We start from the raw sequence: 20953 nt of genomic DNA, 5'->3' as shown, positions 1-20953 counted from the left end.
TGGAACCGTTGTAGGAAATAAATATCCCACAGTAAGTGGAGGCAGAGAGGAAAAAGCCAGAAGATAGCAATTATGTTTGGGGACTCATGGGGGATCGTCCTTTTTCCATGTTTGCTAATACATACAGATATGTAGGTAATGGATTTTTGTAACGTGCATAGTCTAGAGGTAATATTGGCAGCAATAGTTACCCTTTTTAAAAAAGTTTTTAATGCTCATTTATTTTTGAGATAGTGTGAGCAGGGGAGGGACAGAGAGAGAGGGAGACAAAGAATCCGAAGTAGGCTCCAGGATCTGAGCTGTCGGCACAGGGCCCATCGTGGGGCTCAAACCTACAAACCGAGATCATGACCTGAGCTGAAGTTGAATGCTTAACTGACCAAGCTGCCCAGGCACCCCAGCAATAGTTAACTTTTACTTATAGCTTCTTGTCTACAAGATAATGTGCCAAGCAGCTTTATATCCATCATATCATTTCATTTTTGTAAGATCGATATTTTTCCCCTAATTTACAAATTATAAACCTGATGTGCAAGAAGTTTAAGAAACAGCCTTTAGGAGAGGAGCTAGGGCTGAAATGCTTTCACAACCCAAGCTATTCAAATCTGTTCTAGTTTGTCTCTGGGCACTGCATTGTTTGAGCACCTACTGTTGGCTGCAAATGAGTAAGATGGGACGTTTTTCCCAAGGTGCTCCAATTTTATCAGGGTACAACTCAATATGATACCGTGTGCTAAGTGGAATCCAATAAGACGAGTAAAATGTATGGCATCACTGAGGAGAAATCATTTAATTTTGTTAGTATCAGGCTCAGACAGATAAAGACGTTTTCTAGGCAGAGAAAGAGTTGAGACAAGAGGAACAGCTTTCCAGGGGAACGTCAGTCAATCAGGATTAATTAACTCATGTGTATTAAACTTTACACGGTTGAGAAAGAATGGTGGGTTATATGTTAGCAAGTGGTGGGGGATGCTGCCAAAAACTGTTGGTTTTACCCATTGTCTGGAGTCTTGAAAGCTATAGGAAAGGGTTTGCGTTTACTCCTGAAAAATGAGAACTGTCAGGTTTCCCAGTAAAGGGGTGAAATGATTACCTCAGCACTTTGGAAGGACCTCCCTGGGAGCCGAACCAAATTGCACTCTGATTATTGATATCAAAATCACTTGTTAAATCGTGAAATCATAGAGTTGACTATACTATTGTAAACTTGTGGCTTTATATATAAAAACAATTTCAGAGTGTAACCTTTGACTTACAGCCCTTACTTAACACAAGGTACACTAAGATCCTAATTTTATTTGGTTCTTCATGAGATCTAAAGAAGAATAAACTTAAGAGATTTCCTTTTTTAAACAAACAAACAAATAAACAAACAAACAAACCTGTAGTCACATTTCAAAGGGGAAAGATTTTAAGTCTTGCTGCAAACTTGGTTTAAGGTAACAATCTGTTATGTAAAATGACCATTTCTGTATGGATGCAATCTTTGCCCAGCTCACAGCTGATCACTCTCAGCCTTAAAACATCAAGCAGGCCAATATGTAGGGTTATAGTGGCAGGTACCAATATTTATATGCTGGTAGTTAAGATAGTAAAGCAAAATGGTGAGTGCTGTCATTGTAAAATGCCCCAAAGCCTAGGGATTTTGCTACTTTAAATTTTTTTTTTTTTTGGAAGATTGCATTGCCAATAACTTTAAAATTTTAGACGTTTGGGAAGAGCAATCCTATCAAGGAAACAAACTGCTTTCTTCTTATATAGTTTTAGTTAAACATGAAATCTCTGGTTAATAACGTGTGTGTGTGTGTGTGTGTGTGTGTGTGTGTGTGTGTGTGTGTGTGTGTTACATCTTCCTATTAAATTCCAACCTATAATAGTAGGATTGGACCCACTTGTTCTGTAATGGTCCACAATATTTCTTATGGCTGTGACACTCAAAAGGGTTTTTGTACATGAAGAAGAATGTGCATGTGCACATATGTGCCCGTGCACCACATGCTTTTATCAGTATTGCCCCTTTTAATGCCTGTCGATCTTTTATAAAAGAAATCATCATGATTCTTTTCCTGGTTCATCAGTTTGCTTTGGAAGAGGTAGGAGGGTTGATCTTTACATTGTTAATTCTTAGAAATGCCCAAAGATGCCCCCTTTTAAAGTATGTTAACTTTGAATCTTACATGACAAGAAGAGCTGGTAACCATGGATGGCCCCACTAAACACTAGGGTAAACACCATGGCCTAAGCAATCTTGCATTCCCATTGGAATGGTAGTGTCTTTCAATGCAGTTGTCTTGATTTGAGTTGATTTGGGCCCACCAAACTACCTTGATCTGCTTTTACCAAAATGTCAGTGGAATTGAAATCCATTGCACTGCTGTTGGGGTTTGCACACAAAATGTACATCAGTTAATAAGATGCAATTGGCTTGAGCTGTTTCTGGCAACTGACAAGCATTTGGTAGTTTTATTTCATTTTCTTGATATTTCAAGCTGTTGTTGATATGCAACATTAATGATGATGGAGACTGGGAATTAGGGGAATTAATGGGAAATTAATCTTGTATCTTATGATCGTGGCTTTTTTTATGTGTTCATCAGGAATTTTTGTGACCTTTCCTTCCATTCATTCCTGAATGTACTTTTTTTGATCCTATCCATGTTAGGTTTAAAAGTAAGCGAGATTTACTTGTATGCTGGGCTGGAATGCTTCCTTCACAGGCCTTTTTACTTTTCTTGAGTGTCAAGTGTGTGCAAGTTAATCTTTAATCGTGTGATAAGGTTGTGGATCTAAGCATGTATATTCCCTCCCAATAAGCCCCAGATAAACCAATCATTGTGTGAATGTGTAGCTCCTTTAATGTTGCTCAGATAAGGGTAGAGTTTTGTTATGTTTTCGTCTCTTCCTCTCTGTTGACAAAGAGAACAAGAAATAGAATCTTTTTTGAGATAGTGAAAACCCTAACATCCCATGGATTACCCGTGCCATCTATATATGCCCTCCGTTACTAAATGGAATTGGTTTCTTCTTGAAGGACTGTTAATAAAACTCCCAAACTACTTTCTAAATTGTTGATCTCTCTGCCAAAATGCTGATAGCGATAGGACATCGGACTTCCAATTGTCCTTAAAAACCCTCTCTGTAGCTGTAGCCTATGAATTTGGTTTCTTAACTGTTACTATAAATGAGCCCTATTACGACTTGCCTGGCTTTCCCATGGAAAGGCGCTGGGTTTATGGCTTCTCGGGCCCTAAGTGGCCTTGCTGTACTGTCTGTCCATGAGAGGGAGTGGGCAGTCTGCGAGTCCTGCTTGGTAGTTCCAGCCTTCCACTCCCAAAGCAGACAGTCCTCACATTAAACAAGCCCAGATTTGTTGATCCTTTAATACTTGGAACTGATGAATTTGTGTCTCAGGAAAACATTCAGTCTCTTCTGTTTTGCTTTGTAATCCCCAGGCCTCTGTCATTGATTTATTGTCTGAGAGCTACTTTGCAGTTACAGACCAGAAACTCTTCATCATGACCTAATTTTCCTCCCATAAAAATCACAGCACATAATAAAGAGTTTACCCCACACATTATAGGGAAGCTCCTAATCCTTGTAAATTACAGGAGCATGTATGAACGGGACCGGAAGAGGTGTAAAAATGTGTATGTGCCATGGCTAAAAACAAATTTAGCAAGTGTCAGTGGTCTACAGTGTCAAGATGGGCCTCTGGCAGGCGGGGGGAGCAGGCAGTGAAATTTGAGTTTTGTAGATGATGCAAAGGAAAAGAACAGGAAATTTTAACATTGCTGTAAGCAGTTAAGATCGATGTTTTGCAAAGAGCAGTAATTAAATTTGCACTTATAAATTAAATCCTTGTGTCCTGACTGCAAATAATTCATTGTTGAGTCTCCACTTACTTCCCTTCTTCCACTTTTTTATTGAATGCAGTAATATCTCGTGAACACTGAGTGTCAAACCGTGTTAGGTGTTTCAGTCTTCGCCACAGTCCCGGGAGTTTTTACAGATGAGGCATCTGAAGGTCAGAGAGTTACACAACTTGTTCAGAGTCCCAGAACTACTAGTAAGCAACTAAAGTCAGATCCATTGAACTGTAAAACTTGTATCCTTTTTATTTTGTCTTCTGTCTCTCAAATTAATAATAGGTATAAAGACTACAGGTGGGTAAGATCCAGACAGTCGTGCTAAGTTTCGAGTCCAGCTACGTGCACATAGGTGACCTTGGACAAATCAGTTTATCTTCACGTAGTCTTAGTTTCCTCGCATTCACTATGCCAAGAATAATAGTACCTTTCTTACAGAGTTATTCTGAGTAAAAATAATGAGATAATTTATGCAAATAACTGAGCATGATGGCCACTCAATACCTATTGGTTATTTTATTGTTATTTATACCACTACCATCTCTAGGCAATTCTTTGCTGGGTTCTGTGTGCTCAGTGCTTCATGTGCCTTAGCTTTTTAATAGCTCTGTGAGGCAGGAATAGGATCCTCCTTGTTTACACGAGAGAAACAGGCTCAGAGGGGTTGAGGCTCTTGCCTGAGTTGAACCCAAGTCTGTCTAGCTCCCAAGCCTCTTTGCTTTCCACCCATATGACAAGTGTACATTCCTTTCCTGTGCTTTTTGTGGCCTTGTGACAGTGATGCTGATTATCAGTGTTGGTGAGGTCAGTGCAGCTGTAGGTGTTGCCCACTGAGCAAGCAGCAGAACCTGGACTCCACCCGGTTCTGTGTGACTGCAGAGCCCAAAGTGCCCTGACCACTCTCCTGACCACAGCTTAAGGAGAAACAGGAGCTTGGTATTTATGGGACTGCTAATTCCACTTATAGGAAGCTTGAAATTGAGAATACTTGGAAGAGTATCCAGAGTTGTTTTTTTATTTTACAGTTTTATTCCTCAGTAGCTTTCAGAAGGCTTATAGGCTTCCCAATAAGTTTTTTTTTTAATGATTATTTATTTTTGAGAGAGAAAATGCAAGAATGGGGGAGGGGCAGAGGGCAGGGGGGACAGAGGATCAAAACGGGCTCTGCACTGACAGCAGGGAGCCCAGTGCAGGGCTTGAACTGACAAACCCTGAGATCATGATCTCAGCCCAAGTCAGACACTCAGCCAACAGAGCCACCCAAGCACCCCAGCTTTCCGAAAAACTTTTATTTCTAAGGCGTTCCTAACTAAGTCAGAATTAGTTTGTAAGTTTGGATAGAATTAACGGGCCGCTTGGGGCACAAAATAAATCCCCGCCCCCCTTGTGTATTCATTTGGAAAGTCTCTGTGACATGAGTAGATTGTTCCGGCCACATGGTAGAGTTCCATAAATCCATTGTTCATAGGTGATGGGAACTCACCCTTCCATCATTCAGCAGTCATTTGTACACTGATTGTTCTGAACAGAACAAAGGAAACCTCGTTGGATTTTCTTGAAATATTCTCTTCCAAGCAAAATAGGATCGGAATAACCAACAAAACTGTGAAAAATTCAGATTCGCATCAGAATTCCAAATTGAGCTTTTGGCACAGAGACAAACTCTTGGCCTGGCTAGAAGGTGGCCAGACCATAAGCAGGCTTGAAACAGCTCGCATTTGTTCAAGTTTCAGAGTTAAATGAACAACAGTATTTTGGGGAATGATTTCCCAGTCTCCTTAATGTAAGTTTGTATCCTCTGCACTGGTGGTCGTGAGGTCTCATTTACAGAGGTGCCCTTGCACTTCAGAAACACATGTAATCACAGTGGCGATAGTCTTGTGTCCGGCACTTTGCATTTTGGCGCTTGAGAACAGCCCCATCAGAGCTCTTCAGCGGCCTGGGCCTGGCTTGCCTCGAGGCCGCCCAGAGAGCTGGCCTTGGGGACTGTAGTTCTCACCCGAAATGGTGCTGGTTTCCCAAACAACTTTTCTTTGAAAGAAAGCTACCCGTGTGCAAGAATCAAATACTCTCCTATGTTCCCACATCTCTTCCTGCTTGGTGTGTATCAGCATTGCTTTGGAAGCAATTTTTCACGCATCTGCCGAAATCCACGGCCTTTCCTCACAACTCAAGTCGTCTTTGTTTCCCCAGCGTTTCCTACAGTTTTTAGGCAGGAGTACAACCACCACATTTTTGGTGACAGTTGAAATTAATATGCATATACATTATCTCTGTGCCCATTATAGTTGCGCGAAGAGCTCCAAAGCTTGGAGGCCAGACGTAAGGGGGCGGAGGCCTCTCACTAAGTCTGAATTCATTTTCAGATGTTTTCAGCTATCGGGATGGCCGAGAGGGCTGTACTTGAGGCCAGAGGCAGAGGGGTGCTAAGAGGCACCATTACCTGTTGAAATCCGTGCTTGTGGGTCTGGGGAATGGCTTCTATAGTGAAGATTGGCTGGAAAAGCTGAGCTGAAAGAATGAGACGGCTGAAGAAGTGGAGAGTGCAGATGGGAGAAGCCACAGCCGTAGATTCCGGTTCCCACCCCTCTCCTGCTTTGCTGTGCAGCAGGTCAGGAAATCTCTCCCGTGGCACGCTCACCCTACTTTACATGCTGAATTGACCTGCGGCTTAGAGAGAGGTCACGTGAGTACCTAGCACAGCACCTGGCATGCAGGCACGGATGATCACATACAGGAGCAAGGTTTACATGTCAGTGATATTCGTGTGCCATGAGGTGCTCACCCGGGAGTAGGCTCATGGCTCAGTGTTGTTTCGGGAACACAGTAAAGGGGAGAAAGCCTCTTAGAGGCTGTGGTCCTTGCGCTCATTAAGAACCATGGTTTCTTTTTGCTTCCCTCGCAGATACTCAGGAGACTTGTACATATATATGCATAGCGCTGGTACTTATTTTTAGGGGTGCCAATTCCTCTGGAAGCCAGGACGTTTCTGTTGTTTTTGCTTTAAGTCCCCTTCTCTTCTTACCCCCTCGCCCCACTTGAACTCAGCTATGTTGTGATTCAGTTTATTTTGTTGAAAATTCAGTCCCCTAGGGAAAATATGATAATGCTGTTTTCAGACAGCTGTGTTTGGGAGCGAGACTGACTTAACCAGCTGGCTGGCATCATTGGAGCCCAAGGACTTGCCAGCCCATGGAGCGCAGCTGTCTTGGCTAAAATTCTCATCATTCTTATGACTTTGCTTTCTATATATCTGCTTCAGAGTTCTACTTTAAAATGTATGCACAAAGAAGAGAGGGCCATTAGTCTGTGGTGTGTCTAATGCCATCCATAGTTGAAGGAAGTGGGGTACCCCTACCTTTCTCTTGTTACTCATGATTGTTGAGAAAGAGGAAATCCAGAAGGAGGCTAGCTCCAGAGTGACAGATGATAATGAGTGGATCAATAAATACTGATATCTTAATACAGTGTGGTTGTCATATAACCATTAAGAATCACGTTTGCCATTTTTTTTAATGTTTGTTTATTTTTGAGACGCAGAGATAGCACAAGCAGGGGAGGGGCAGAGAGAGGGGGGGAGACACAGAATCCAAAGCAGGCTCCAGGCTCTGAGCTGTCAGCACAGAGCCCGACCCGGGGCTCGAACCCATGAACCATGAAATCATGACCTGAGCTTAAGTCGGATGCTTAACTGACTAAGGCGCACCAACCTATTTTTTAAACAAGGGAGAAATGTTGAAATATACTGTTAGATGTATGGGATACTAAAGTATGTAGATTATATAATCCCAATTAGGGAAGATGTTCTTTTGACATTAAGTGAGATAACTCACACAAAGCACTTAACCTGGCACCTGGCATATGGCAGATGCCCAGTAAATCACAGCTACCGGATGCAAACTCTCCAGCCACGGGGAACACATTTACCTCGTACAGTGTTAGACCCAGAGTCCTCGGTATGAAGTAAATGCTCGAAAGATCTTTCTTGATTGAATGAATTAGTGTGACTATTTTTATGTGTTTGAAAAGAAATCTAGAAAAACCTTGGGAGACAGCTTTCTGTGTTATCTGTAATTGTATCTATAGTTTTGGCAGTTTAACCTCTCTGCCTTGGTTCTTCATTATAAATGGTGAGGACAGTACCTGTTGCCCCAGATCATTGAGAATTGAATGAGCCACATGTAAAACACATGTAGTGACTAATCCCCAAGGAACTGACATTACATGGTGGCTACGGTAATCATGGTAAGCAGTGTATAAGTGTAGCTGTTATCATAGTTCTATCAAACTTGTATCTGTAAAAAGAGAAAAAATTGTCATGATTTTAGTCTATTGTTTTCTTCTTATTTTCCCCAGGAATTTTTTTTTTTTTTTTTTTAGTGAAAGCTTAAAAGAAAAAAGTTCATAAGAAAACTCACATGTTTGTAGTAGTTCTCTTTAAGTAGTGGAATTGGAAAAGTTGTTCTCTTTTTTTTCTTGATGCTTTTCTACATTTTCCAAATGTTAGTACTGGTTACATTTGTCATCAACCTTCCCCCCGCCCCCCCCCTCCCCCCCCCCCCCCCGCCTTTTAAATAAGAAAACACTCAGCATCAAAGATGATGCACAGCTCCTGAACTAGAAAGCAGGCTCCATCTAAGGATGACAGAGGACCCAGAACTGGTGCCCTGCTCTGGACTTCTTGGAATGTTATTTAAATGCATGTTTCACATTCTAAGAAAGTTGTGAAGCAGTCGTTAAGAACTGGTCAATAGAACCAGTGAGGAAAAGTAAAGGGGTTTTGATTAATTGGTTCTGGACAAAAGGTAGTCAGAAAGCTCAAAGCCTTGGTAATAGACCATGGCTTGTATTTAGCACAATACATTCCCATTTCTCCTGGAAAGAACAACCGGCAGAACATCAGGGGAAGTGACAGCAGAAGGGGCTAGAAATGGAAGGAAATAGTCCCCAATATCCAGGATATGCTTCTGAAAGAAAACGTTTAATATCATTTCTGAGAGATGTTTCAAGGGAAGTCCTGAGCAAATGCTGGTGGTCTTTTCGGGTCTTTTTCTTGCTGATTCTTAAATACCACCAAGCTTTCGGTTGTGCTGGTCGGGGCCTGTGCTTGCTCTTCCACTCACAGCAGCGTGTGACCCTTTTGTGAAACTTTCCTTGCAGATATTCAACACCGTGCCTGATATGCCTCTCACCAATGCCCAGCTGCACCTGTCCCGGAAGAAGAGCAGTGACTCCAAGCCCCCTTCCTGCAGCGAAAGGCCCCTGACGCTCTTCCACGCCATGCAGTCAGCAGAGAAACGTGAGTCTCCTGCTCAGGGCCAGCAGGGTGCTCACGAGACGGCCCGTGCCACCTCCCACCTGCTCAGGGTGCACACCTCCGGCCTCTCTCTATGGGTGCCTGCCCTGCGTGTCCTTGAGGATGGTGTATGGCGGTGCCCTCGCAAGTTTCATTGCTGAGTAAGCCTGGTAGGACAGGAAGTAGTGTTAGGAGAATGAAAGGCAAGGGCCACTTGCTGTTCAGGATTCTCTTTCCAGATCTCCTTTGGGCGAACAGCTGAGCATTGTTTCTTCCTGCTACACAGTAAGAGCTCAGCTCCGGCATTACTGCCTTGGCCCCTTTTTTGTTAGCGGCTTCCACAGAACCAGTTTCCTTTTCTCAGTTTGTAATTAAATGCTTATTAGTGCAAGTCACATGCCCTACTGGACTGTGACTCTGAGGGCTGGCCCTTGCTTTGCTCATCCTTCTGCTCCACCTCACAGGGCCTGGCATGGAGCAGACACTTAATATATGTGTGAACTTAATTAATGAATTAATTAGAGAATAATGCCCTCTTTGTTCCAAGCCATAGAGTGTTATCACCTCGGTTTGACTGAATCCTCTTTTCATGTCAGAACTGAGTTCTTTGCAGTTATCAGGCCACTGGGCCCTAAAATATCCAGGCTTATTTGAGCTTCTGTAATAAGAGAGCTGGGTGGTGGTGAGGGCTCCAGCTCTGCCTGGAGTCCAATCAGACCTGGGTTTTTGTGCCAGCAGCAATGCACGGGCAAGCCTTTTACCTTCTTGCAGCCTCCATTTGCTCATCTGTGTAGTAGGGATAACAGTGCCTATCTTAAAGGGATTTGTTAAGGATTAAATGCAATTTTGCATTTAAGCATCTGGCACAAGTCCTAGACTTGGCAAGGGCTGAGAGCTGCCACTATTATTACTAGTTATTGTTTAATCACGTGCAAATACCAAGGCTAATTCTTTGATGCAACTGATGCTTAGATGAGGCCTGCAAGGGACTGGGAGTATACAAATAGGACCTTGTTTTTAAAGTGCTCACAGTTGAGTGAGGGGAATAGACAAGTGAATGGATCATGTAGGTCACCGCAGTAAGCACCCTCAGAGAGAAATACCCATTCACAGAGGCTGTGGAACATGTGACAGTTGAGAGCCTGCACTGGCACTGGACTGCTTGGCTGCTGGCTCTGAGTCTGCCGCTCTCTGGCTGTGCACGATGTGGGCAAGTTAACTTGCATCTCGGGGCCTTGGGCTTCTCTTCTGGAAGACTGGGATACTAGTTTCTCCCTCACAGAGTTGTTGTGCAGATTAAAGCACTTCACATGGCACCTGGTGCACAATAAGCGCATTTACGGGGGGTGGGGGGGGGGTGGAGGGGCGGAGGTGGTGTTGTTATTGTTGCTGTTGTTGCCTTTATGAAGTACAGTAAAGGCACAGATCAGAAGAATCAGCCACTTGGCTTCGAAAAGGAGAGAAAATCCATATCTGGATTGGCATCTTCTTCTTCCTTATGAAAAAGCATTTCTTATCCCCTGTATTTCAGAAGTTATCATTCTGAAAACAAATCTTCGCTGCCCCCAGAGCGTCACTGCATTTAAAGATGTCATACTATCCCATAAAATGGCTGGACCTTGGTGAATTTAGCACCCTTTGGGTTGTTTCAGATGTTTAGCTTTCATGAGTAAAGCCCCTGTTAATCTTTGTAGCTAAATCTGTTCATATACATGATCATTTCGTTAAGATAAATCCTGGAAGAATTTCCAGGTGAAAGGATTTGTATACTTTTGGGGTTTTGACCCCAATGGGGTTGAGTTCTCTTCAAACAATAGCCCGTGTTGCTCTTAAATACCTGGCTTGGGTCCTTCTCACTTCGGTCTGCACGTGGCCTGGGCCCCTCTGAGTGTAGTAGGGAACACTTGGAACAGGACTGGTCTCACCCATATCTGCCATGAACAGGGCATTAGGCTGTGGAGGGGTGTGTTCCTCAGGTGTCCAGGAGAGTGATGGTCACCTCGTTTTGTACTAAGCAATGAGCAGTGTAGGTTAGGATGGAAGCAGAAGCAGCTTGGAAGCAGGTCTACAAGCGTACTCTGGGAGCATGTAAGGAAGAAGATGGAGATGAGGAGAAAATCAATTAGATCCTGACTCAAGATTAATTTTTATCACATGAGCCAGAGGATGAAAGTTAAGGATGTGTGAAAACAGGTGCATCTAAGCCGCAGACCGAGCTGTTATGTCCCTGTCTGCACCGTGGATGGAAGCATGGAAGATGGGAAGACAGTGAAGCAGCTTATCTTTCCTCCAAATGTTAGGAAATGCGCCCTGGAAACAGGACTGGAACTTCCATACACTCAAATATTTCAGGGGCGCTTAGCTTTCTTCCCTGTCTTGGAGAAGAAACGTTTCCATTGAAAAGAATGCAAGTGTGCATATATTCATAGACTTCTTATGGTTTGTTTTGGAAATCGCTTTTTTCTTGAGAAACTAGAAATGACATCCAAGCTGGCTTGGAAAGTGCCATAGGAGGGGTTGAGTGAGTTGATGCTGGAAGGGAAGACTGGCCAGGAGCTGGAAGGTTCTGTGAGCACCCCTCACTGTCAGATGAGCAGGTGACAGGGCACTGTCTTGCTTGCACACAACTTACCCTTCCCTTTGTCTATCTGTGGATAAAGATAGAAGGCTACTTTATCAAAGCACTTTGCTGAATTTACTCTGTAGAATTAAAGTACAAATAAATACTGCAGGTAATTGGTGAGGGAAAAATTTGTGTATTTCCATATGGTGATGTTTTTCAGTTTAAGGAACTTTGGCTACTTAGTTACTTCCCAAACTCGAGTCATTTGCACAGACCTTCATTTACTCTTTGGCCCTCAACCACATAATTCATATGCTTTTGTTTGAATACATTTCTTTAAATTGATCTTAAACCCTCTGCCTTCTTTACATGGCTTCATCCTACTTAGTAAAATCTCTAAAAATGTGAATTTGATGGTCTCACTGTTTTACTTTCTAATATACATTAAACATGTAACCATTAAAATAAAGATAAAGACTTCTTACTTCTCACCTGTGAAATTTTTACCACGGTTTGGAGTCCACAGATAGTACTTTGAATTTTTGAGTGACTCCTTTCCTTTCTCTTAATGTAAATATGTGAACTCAAGTTTGTTTTGACTAGAATTGGGTTCTGATACTGTCATTTGGCTGTTCTGTCACTGGGGGTGTGCACTCTTCACCTGTTACTTCCATGCTGTGCACTTTCAGTTCCTGTGACACCTGTCCAGCTTTGGTGTGAACTTACCTTTCTTCAAGTTGTGGCCACAGAGCAAAACCTTGTTACAGGGATTGCTCTTGTGTGGACACACAAGTACATCTTCACATAACCCTTCTGTACCTTGATTTTTGGCAGATGATGTTTTTCAGAACCCCATTTCCTCTTACTTCCTCCTGAGTTCAGTTACACTTTTCTCCTCACTGATGTACTTGGACTTGAGAATTTTCTCTGTATTCCATTGGTTAGCCCTCTCTTCAGTCCCTGTTGAGATGTTTAATGGGCTTAAAACTCCTAGCGTAGCTCACTTGGATGCTTCCTTTGAGAGGTTCCAGTTGTTGATTGTCAGCGCACATTTTTCTCTCCCCTCTCTGCATTGCCCCCACTCTGTGCAGAAGACGTTTGTCTTAGACGCAAATCTCTGCCAATGCTCTTGGCCTCAGGTTGCAGGTTGTCTCCCTTTTCCTGGAGAGGAAGGTCCTGAGAGTCATCTTGGGAGTTCATAGGCTCAATCCTCTCTCTTTGTACTTCAGGCTCCTGGAAGCATGTGGCATATTAGCTCATGCTCCTGGATATGGGTCTTGTTTTCCAGAAGGAGTTTCTTCTTCTTCTGTGGAAATAGAGCAGTTGTGTCCCACGCACCTCCATAAGATTCTTCAGCTTTAATCTTATGGGTATTAGTGGAATCTTCTCCCAACAGCATTTTCCCTTTCCCTGAAGGTAGAGATCTCTTTACGATAACCGTGTTCTCTTCCCAGAATGAGGAGTTGGATGCTTTCTCCTGCTGTCTGTTGGGTAGCGACTTTGGTCAGTTCCAAGGCAGCACATGACTCCTCGTAGACAATCAATGTGTGGTGGAAGTGGGACTAGGAATGAAATGGGAACAGTCTCTGAGACAAAACTTTGTGGAAGGGCACCTGGGTGGTCAGTAAGTTGAGCGTCCGACTTCAGCTCAGGTCATGATCTCAGGGTTCATGGGTTCAATCCCCACATCGGGCTCTGCACTGACAGTGCCGAGCCTGCTTCAAATTCCCTGCCCCCCTCTCTCTCTCTCTCTCTCCCTCTCTCCCTGCCCCTTCCCCATTTTCTCTCCCTCTCCCAAAAAATAAACAAAAATTTAAAAAAAAATTTGCAGAAAAGAAGAAAAGGAATTGATGGGGAAGTACAGGATTTAGAAACATAGCAACAAATACAAGCCACTGAATATTGTTAGTGAAGAGGGACCAGAAATCCAAGTTGTATGTAGGTGGTCAAGGAATGCTTCCTGAAAGGTAGAATTCCGAGTAAGATGCTAAAGGAAATGAGTCATAGTCTCGCACAGAGGACAGAAGGGTGGCTGTGATGCTCTGCACAGGTAACAGGGAATAGTCTTTCTATAAGTAGCAGAGGGTAGCTCTTGTCTCTCGGACTGAGGATTGTGGAAAGATATGTTCCCAAATTGAACTTCCAAAACATTCTCCCACAGAAATCAGATTTTTCGTTAATGTATGTTTAATATACATACATATATATATATATATATATATATATATATATATATATATACACATACATACACACACACATACCTATATGGCTCTTTAATTTATCAAGTGGTTTCTCATGCGAAGCCCTGTGTATAGCAACACCTCACTTAATCTCTAACATTACACAGGTACTGTCCCCGTTTGGGACAATGGAGGAAGATAAAACTTATATTAAATAACGTACTCGGGATCACACAGCAACAAAATAGGTTTGAATCCAGTTGTTGAGACCTCAGAGCTACACTATTAGCCAGTGATGATTCTGCCTTCTGGTTTCAACTTGGGGGGTTGTTCTTAAAGAGATGTGGTTCTGTGTGCTTTTGTGACCTAGCCTGCAAACCCCTTAATTCTAAGGGGAAGTATTCCCAGTTCTGCTTATGAACCTGGAGTCTACATTTCCCTTAAGGGAGAGAGCTGCCTGTACAGAGCTGGGGGTGGGGTGGGAGTGGAAGGCTGGTGTGGAAGGATAAACAATGCATTTGATGAAGAACCTTGAGACCAAGTTGGATCTGAACCTCATTCAGTAACAACAACAATCAAAGTTAAAATTATTATGCCTCACCCAACATGCCAGACAGCCTGCTAAGTGCATCAGTATCTTACTTCCTTCTCACAACTGACCGTCACCCAGTGAGGCAGGTCCCCCCTATCCACACTTCACAGACAAGTAAACTGACGCTCCAGAGGTTAAGTAGTCACACAGTTGGTAAAGCACTGAGGAGGAATTTGTACCCAGGTGATGTCCCTTCCCCATGCCAGGTTGTCTCCAAAAGGGTGCCTCTGTCAGTTCTTCAGCCACGGAAGTGAAAGTTTCTAGACTGAATTACAGAAGCAGTAAAAGCCATCTGTCCTAGCATCTAGCGGTGCCATGGGGGCACTTGGACCATCTTAAATGGATTCCTCAATATGCATACCAGCAGGCAACAGCCCCTCTAGATCTTGTACCAACTATGCAGAGAGCAGGATGTGTTCAGCAGGACCTTTCATTTGCTGGGCCAAGGTAGTCACTATGATTTGCGATCACAGAACACATGCATCAAGGTTTTCACAACTGTGCTGGCAAATGAATGATATCAAAGGAGATGACTGTTTAATCTGTAAGGTGCCCCATGGATAACATCCTCCAGCAGAAATCAGAGTGCTATCTCCAGGTGAAAGGTACTGACATAGAAGCTGTACTTTTGCTGGACAAGTGTAGAAGGTGGAGCCAGAAGGATTAGAGGGAACCAGCAACCAGCTCTAGTCCCTTTTAAAGTTCTTCCAAGAGATTACGAGGTGACATTTATCACTGATTTTTGTCTCAGATTTTTAGTGCTTACACCAAGGTGTTGAAACCTGTTTCTTGGAACAGTGGTTCTTAGACTTGGTGTCCATTGGACTTGTGTAAGGAGCTTGTTAAAAATACGGATGCCTGGTCTCCTCCCAGGTACGTTCTAAATCAGGAGATCTTGACTAGAGCCCAGGCATTGGTATTTTTTAAAGCACTCTGGTGATGCTGATGCCAGCTGAAGTGAGAGAGGCACACACCTGGGGGAAGGAGGGACAGTCAAGGCTGCTCATTTCTGTCCCTCCTAGTGCATCTCTTCGACTCTCTGTTGAGGTTTGTGACAGCCTGGTGTGGTGGTTGAAAGCAGGGGTTCTCCAGTCACACTGCATTGTTTCAGGCCATCCCTGTGACCTCGCAGCTCTGAGACCTAGAGTGCATTAGTTTCCCTTTCTGAACCTCCATTTGCTCATCTGCAAAATCGATCACTAATAACAGCTTCCTTGGAGGGCAGTTACCATAATTAAGTGAACCAGTGCAGGTGCATGTAAAGTACTTGACACTGGGCCTAGAACGTAGTAAGCACCTAATAAATGTTAGTTACAATTGTGATGATTATCATCAGACTATAGTTTTACGTTACATTTGACTGAGGAAATACTCCCTCTGTGGATCTTGCAGATTCCAAAGGAGAGGCCCCTGTGTGAGAGTAATGCAGAGTCACCCTGGCCCCAGAGAGAGCTATTCTGGTGCTTGAATTCACATATATCAGCAGCTAGGATGAGTTGTGTAGCATGGGTGGGTCTGGGGAGTGGGAATAGATTCTTGGGCTTTGTTTTACACGGATCACCCTAACATGCTGCTGGAATTATAGCTCTCATTAATTCTCTTAGCTAATATAATTCATTTTGGACCCTTTCCCAGACAGACCCAGTGAGAGGTTAAGAATTCAGCTCATATACTTCTCATTTGTGTCTTCCTGGTTGAAAAATAACTGGGAATTCATAGTATTCAAAGGCTTATCGCATAATGTCTTTCTCCCAGCACTCAAAGCTGCGGCTTGTGCGTTTTCTCAGGTTGCCTCTGCAGATCCTGGGTGCTCTGGCCACACGTGTTTGTATTGGCAGGTGACGTGTTTATCCACATGGATTCCTACTGTCACACAGACTGTAAGGTGTAACGTGGCTCTTGGCTTCATTATGCATGATGACCACGTGTGACTGAAAACCACATAGTTGATGTGGCCATTTAAAACAATGATGCCCTGGAAAGCTAATGGCAAGCAGAAAGCTCAAAGTAGATCATGAAATGAAAAACAGCATGTTACAGGCTTCTATCTCTGGCTTTATCACTAAGTGAACAAAGCAAGTAACTCATCCATAGTTACGATGTTATACTATTTTGTTAGAAGCATATATGTGTATGTTTCTATGTATAGAAAATTTGGACATTGACATACCAAAATAAGTATGGAATATTTGTATGCTTTTCTGTACTTTAGAAGTTGGAGAGGAATGCATCTTTATTATGTATTGACTAATTTTTACATCATTAAAAACAAACTACCTATTCACACATTTCTTTACTATCCCAAGCCCATTTTTCAATGAGTCATGGTATAAAAATAAATATATCATTTTCTGTTTGCTAAACATTAATAATATAAGCATTCTGTAGTGGATTCCCTCACTTATCAGGGAACCAGAGATTAAATGAAGAATGTCCCTACTCCAAAGCAAGTGCTCAGCTAGGGGGAAAAAAAAAAGGCTTTGTTGTACATAGATTATGTGTTTAACTCTGATCCTTCAACCCCCGGTTCAGCCGTATGTAGACGTTCGTTCCTACATTGTGGTTTTGGAAATGGTGGTGTTTCGGGGGTGGGCTTCCCCATGTGCCTGCAAGCCTCTTTCCTGTGAATCATTTCAATCCTGGGCCAGCTGCAGTGATTCCCCCATTCTCTCGTGAAATCCAGTTTTATTGGCATTTTTTCCTTTTGCAGAGAAAAGGGTTATTATGAGCGCCATGACTAGGAAATAAGTCAGTCACTCTACATAGGACCAAAATTGGTAGTTTTTGCTGAGGACAACCTGCCAAAAGTTGTAATAGCATGTACTATGTCCTATGGTCAGAACAACAGATCGACCACATTTTGTACTTATCAATACGCTATTTAGTCCCTCACTGCCCAAACTGCTTTTTAGGGCTGTTTTTTGAAACATTGCCCAAAATGTTATGTGCCCAAACACATTGCTCAGACTGCTTTTTCAGATTATTTTTATCATAGGGACTGACACTGGGTCAACATGAAATCATACCACCTCAGATTTTAGTGTGGCTTGGCACGCCACTGTTACCAGGAAGAAAAACTACAAGGGAAAAAAAATTGCTTCAGAAAGTCTGATTCTAAGCTTCTCATGTACTTGGGTGTTTCCCAGAGATGAAAAACTCAGAAATTACTGTGCACTCATCATTTTTTATTGCAAAATTCATTAAGCTGCCATACTGTTATCATCCTATCTTGTCAAGATGATACATTGCAGACTTCATTGCAAAACTTTAATAAGCAGGAGAAAGTACACCTCTCTCCCTGCCACAGCAAGGGAAAGCCTCTGGGTATATTGCTTTTGTCTTAGTATTTTTTGTCTCAAGTCTGTGTCTTTGCAGAACTCCCGTCAGTCTGGTAACTCCCTTTCCTCCTTGTTTGATCGTGTATACAGCGTGTTCCCTCCTTTGGGCTCTGGGCATCATGAGATGCTCTTAAAGAACTTTTCTCTCCCGTCTTTTGACATCTAGGTCTCAGACATCATGGAAAGGTGATGTTAGCCCATATTCTGACAGACATCCACGCCTGGTGGGAAACCTCCCCCGGAGTGACGTTGCAAGTCTGTGTTTCCTATTTATCTTCCCACTCTGTGTATTCAGTGGGCTGGAGTGTCGATGCTTGCCAAGACATGGGAATTCGGTTTGGTGCTGCGTGTGCATTCCTGGCCTTGTCTCTGGGTTCCGTGATAAACACAGACCCTGCCTTTTGTGTGGGGGGTGGGGGTGGGGAGGGAGTGTCATTAGAGTGAGCAGGAGTCACTTGGTAAATATGGAAAGTGAGGTTGCTTAGCTCCCAGATTTCCATGGCAACTCCCAGAACAAGTACAATATCACCAAAATTATTCTGTGGCTTTCTTTTTTTAGTTGCAGTGATTTGGTTGCATAGTCCTATTTTTCCGCTCCTGATTTGTACAAAAAACACAGACTCTGCCCACTATAACCATTACTTTGGTTTCAAGGACATTAGTGGTGCCTGTCTGAAGCACCTGAAAATTCAGTCGCACAGAACTGCCTCTTTCTGTGCTAGCAGAATACGCTTTGATGGCTTTTGGTCACCGTACATTTATTATTTGCCCTGTAACCACTCATGGAGCTTTAGCTTACATTATGCATGGGCCAGGTGCCAGGAATGTGTGACTGATGCTCACCTCACAGATCACTGGAACAGACCCTGGAGGGGTTCTTTGTGGGCACGCATGCATGCCCCTGCCCTGAGTGGTTTGAATTTCTAAGCCCCAAGACCACATCTGGTTTATCACCCTTCGTAGAACATATGTTCATAAAAACATCCAGTGCTCACCCACACGTGTTTACAGTTGTTTGGGGATTTATTTTATCATTTCTTTGCTCCAAGCCCTTGTTTTCTGTGACTAAAATGAAGAGAGATTCTTGTTGACAAACATGTTTAAAGAAAGCAAGCATCCCCATGGACTTCAAGCAGTTTAGGAATACTCCTGAGTTGTGGGCATTCTTTTTCTTTTGGTCATTTAAGTGGTTCTCTCTGATCCTGTTGATTTGACTCATAACTGTTGTTGTTTTTCTTTTTCAATCCACTAGCCTGTAATTTCCTTTCCTTCAGCAATGTAATTGTCATCAATCCTTCTTAGACCTTCTGATGACGATGCCGGAACTGGCCTGAATCATCAGTGTCTCAGACAGGTCCAGCTCTGATATTTGAACAATTTGGTTAATTTCATTTTAAAAAATTGTGTTTTCGGCTGCCTGTTCTCATTATGTTTTTCTATTAGGGCAAGTACTCATTTGCCCGCCTGACAAAGATCCCCCTGTTGGGAGTGACATTACTGAACCATGTTCTCTTTATTTTTTAATTCATTCCAAATGTTTTAGAATATGTCTTGGTATAATTTGCCATAACCATTAAAACATTTGATTGGCTGTTGATTTTACTCTCCACCTCTTTGCTGGACTAACTTTGACTGTCCTGCTCACCCTCGGTGAAACTTCTGTCAGTGTTTCAGCTCAGAAGTCTGCCTATACCTAGAAGCTCTCATTCTCACTATTTGAGGTCTCATGTCCAATAAAACGGTAGTGGTTTTGTGGTCAAAGAGTGCCAGGTTTCCAGATTTCCTTACCATGGGCCCCATCGAGGCTTACCAGTCACAAACAGTCCGACTTTTGATATGTGTATTTAGCTATCTTGACTGCAGAACTATGAAGTTTTATGATTAAAATTTTTGTGTCTTCTTGTTGGACAAAGGACTCATTTCCTTGATCTTTTGCCTTTGTTGTCATTTTGTTATAGGTTATGCCATATTTGTAAGGCTCGAGATACCTAATGTAAGTTGAAATAGAATCTCCAAAAGGATTTATTTTCTAAAAAAGAATTCTAACGACCTCCACTGAATGAAATACTGGAAATCCTCAATTTCAATTTGGGGTTAGCCACTCATTTAATTCTCTTGGCTTTCAAGTCCAGGCAGGGTCGGGCTCTCACTGTCCATCCCTGTCCTCATTCCCACGTGGGTTCATTTCAGACACATGTCAGTTTCCACATGTAGCAGTCTTCTTGCTTCACTCGTTGAAAAAGCCAAAAATTTTACCTAAGTCCCATTTGTAGAATGAGATTCTTAAATGAGTGTTAGGATTCTGATAAAATGTTTGATAAAGCAAAGCATCTTTTTTTTTTTTAAATATAACTTCTTGTCAAGTTGGCTAACATACAGTGTATACAGTGTGCTCTTGGTTTTGGGGGTAGGTTCCCGTGATTCATTGCGTGTATCCTGGGTGTTGCAAAGATCTTTATCTAATTTTTTTTTCAGTTGTGATTTCAGAGTTTTATCTGTCCAATGTTTGTTTAATCTTAAGGTGCTTACAGTCTATCAAGTAAGGTAGACATACAAACACGTGAATAAGTGCAAGTTAATAAATACTCTAATATGCACCTGACTTAAATACCTGACAGTTAGTGTAGAGGTTCACTGTCAATGCCAGTCATTGCCAATACTCGGTTAAGTACTTAATAAACATTCATTGAATAGAAGAAAATTGAAGAAGATTCTATCTCAGATACTTTCTTTTCCTAATGGATAGTAAGCAGGAGAAAAAAAGTCCCAAAAATATTTTAGAAAAACAAATGTGTTTTTAGAAAGGCATTCTTTTTAATTTATAGAATCATAGCCCTCTTATGGGCAACTAAATATAATCACAGGAGAGAGATCAACTATGGTAATACTCTTCTATTTCCTGAAAATGCAGAGAATTACATCATGCAAACTTGTCCTCAAGCTAGAGTTAATAAAACTATTCATCTCTCCTTCCCTCTGAAGCAGAAATTGACTCCATTGAACCCCAGAAAGGTATCATCTCTAGTCCCCTTTTCTATATGGTGGTCTTGGGCTTCTCACAGTCTTTCAGAAATCTGTATAAGAGTATTTTGGTCAAAGGAAAGTTTCACTTAGG

General features: G+C 42.5%; 1 protein-coding gene across 1 annotated transcript in view; it reads left to right on the top strand.

Annotated features, from left to right (window-relative positions):
* Positions 1–20953, top strand: part of ARHGAP26 (Rho GTPase activating protein 26) — a 422696-nt gene that overhangs the window by 326155 nt on the left and 75588 nt on the right. The window contains 1 exon segment of the mRNA XM_019424560.2: positions 9027–9165. Within this exon segment, the coding sequence (XP_019280105.2) occupies positions 9027–9165 (139 nt within the window).

Source organism: Panthera pardus, unplaced genomic scaffold (assembly GCF_024362965.1).
Source record: "Panthera pardus isolate Hobbes unplaced genomic scaffold, ASM2436296v1 HiC_scaffold_2, whole genome shotgun sequence".
In the NCBI taxonomy this organism is placed as follows: domain Eukaryota; kingdom Metazoa; phylum Chordata; class Mammalia; order Carnivora; family Felidae; genus Panthera; species Panthera pardus.
Note: the sequence above shows the minus strand (reverse complement) of the source record. Positions and strands in the feature narration are given on the sequence as shown.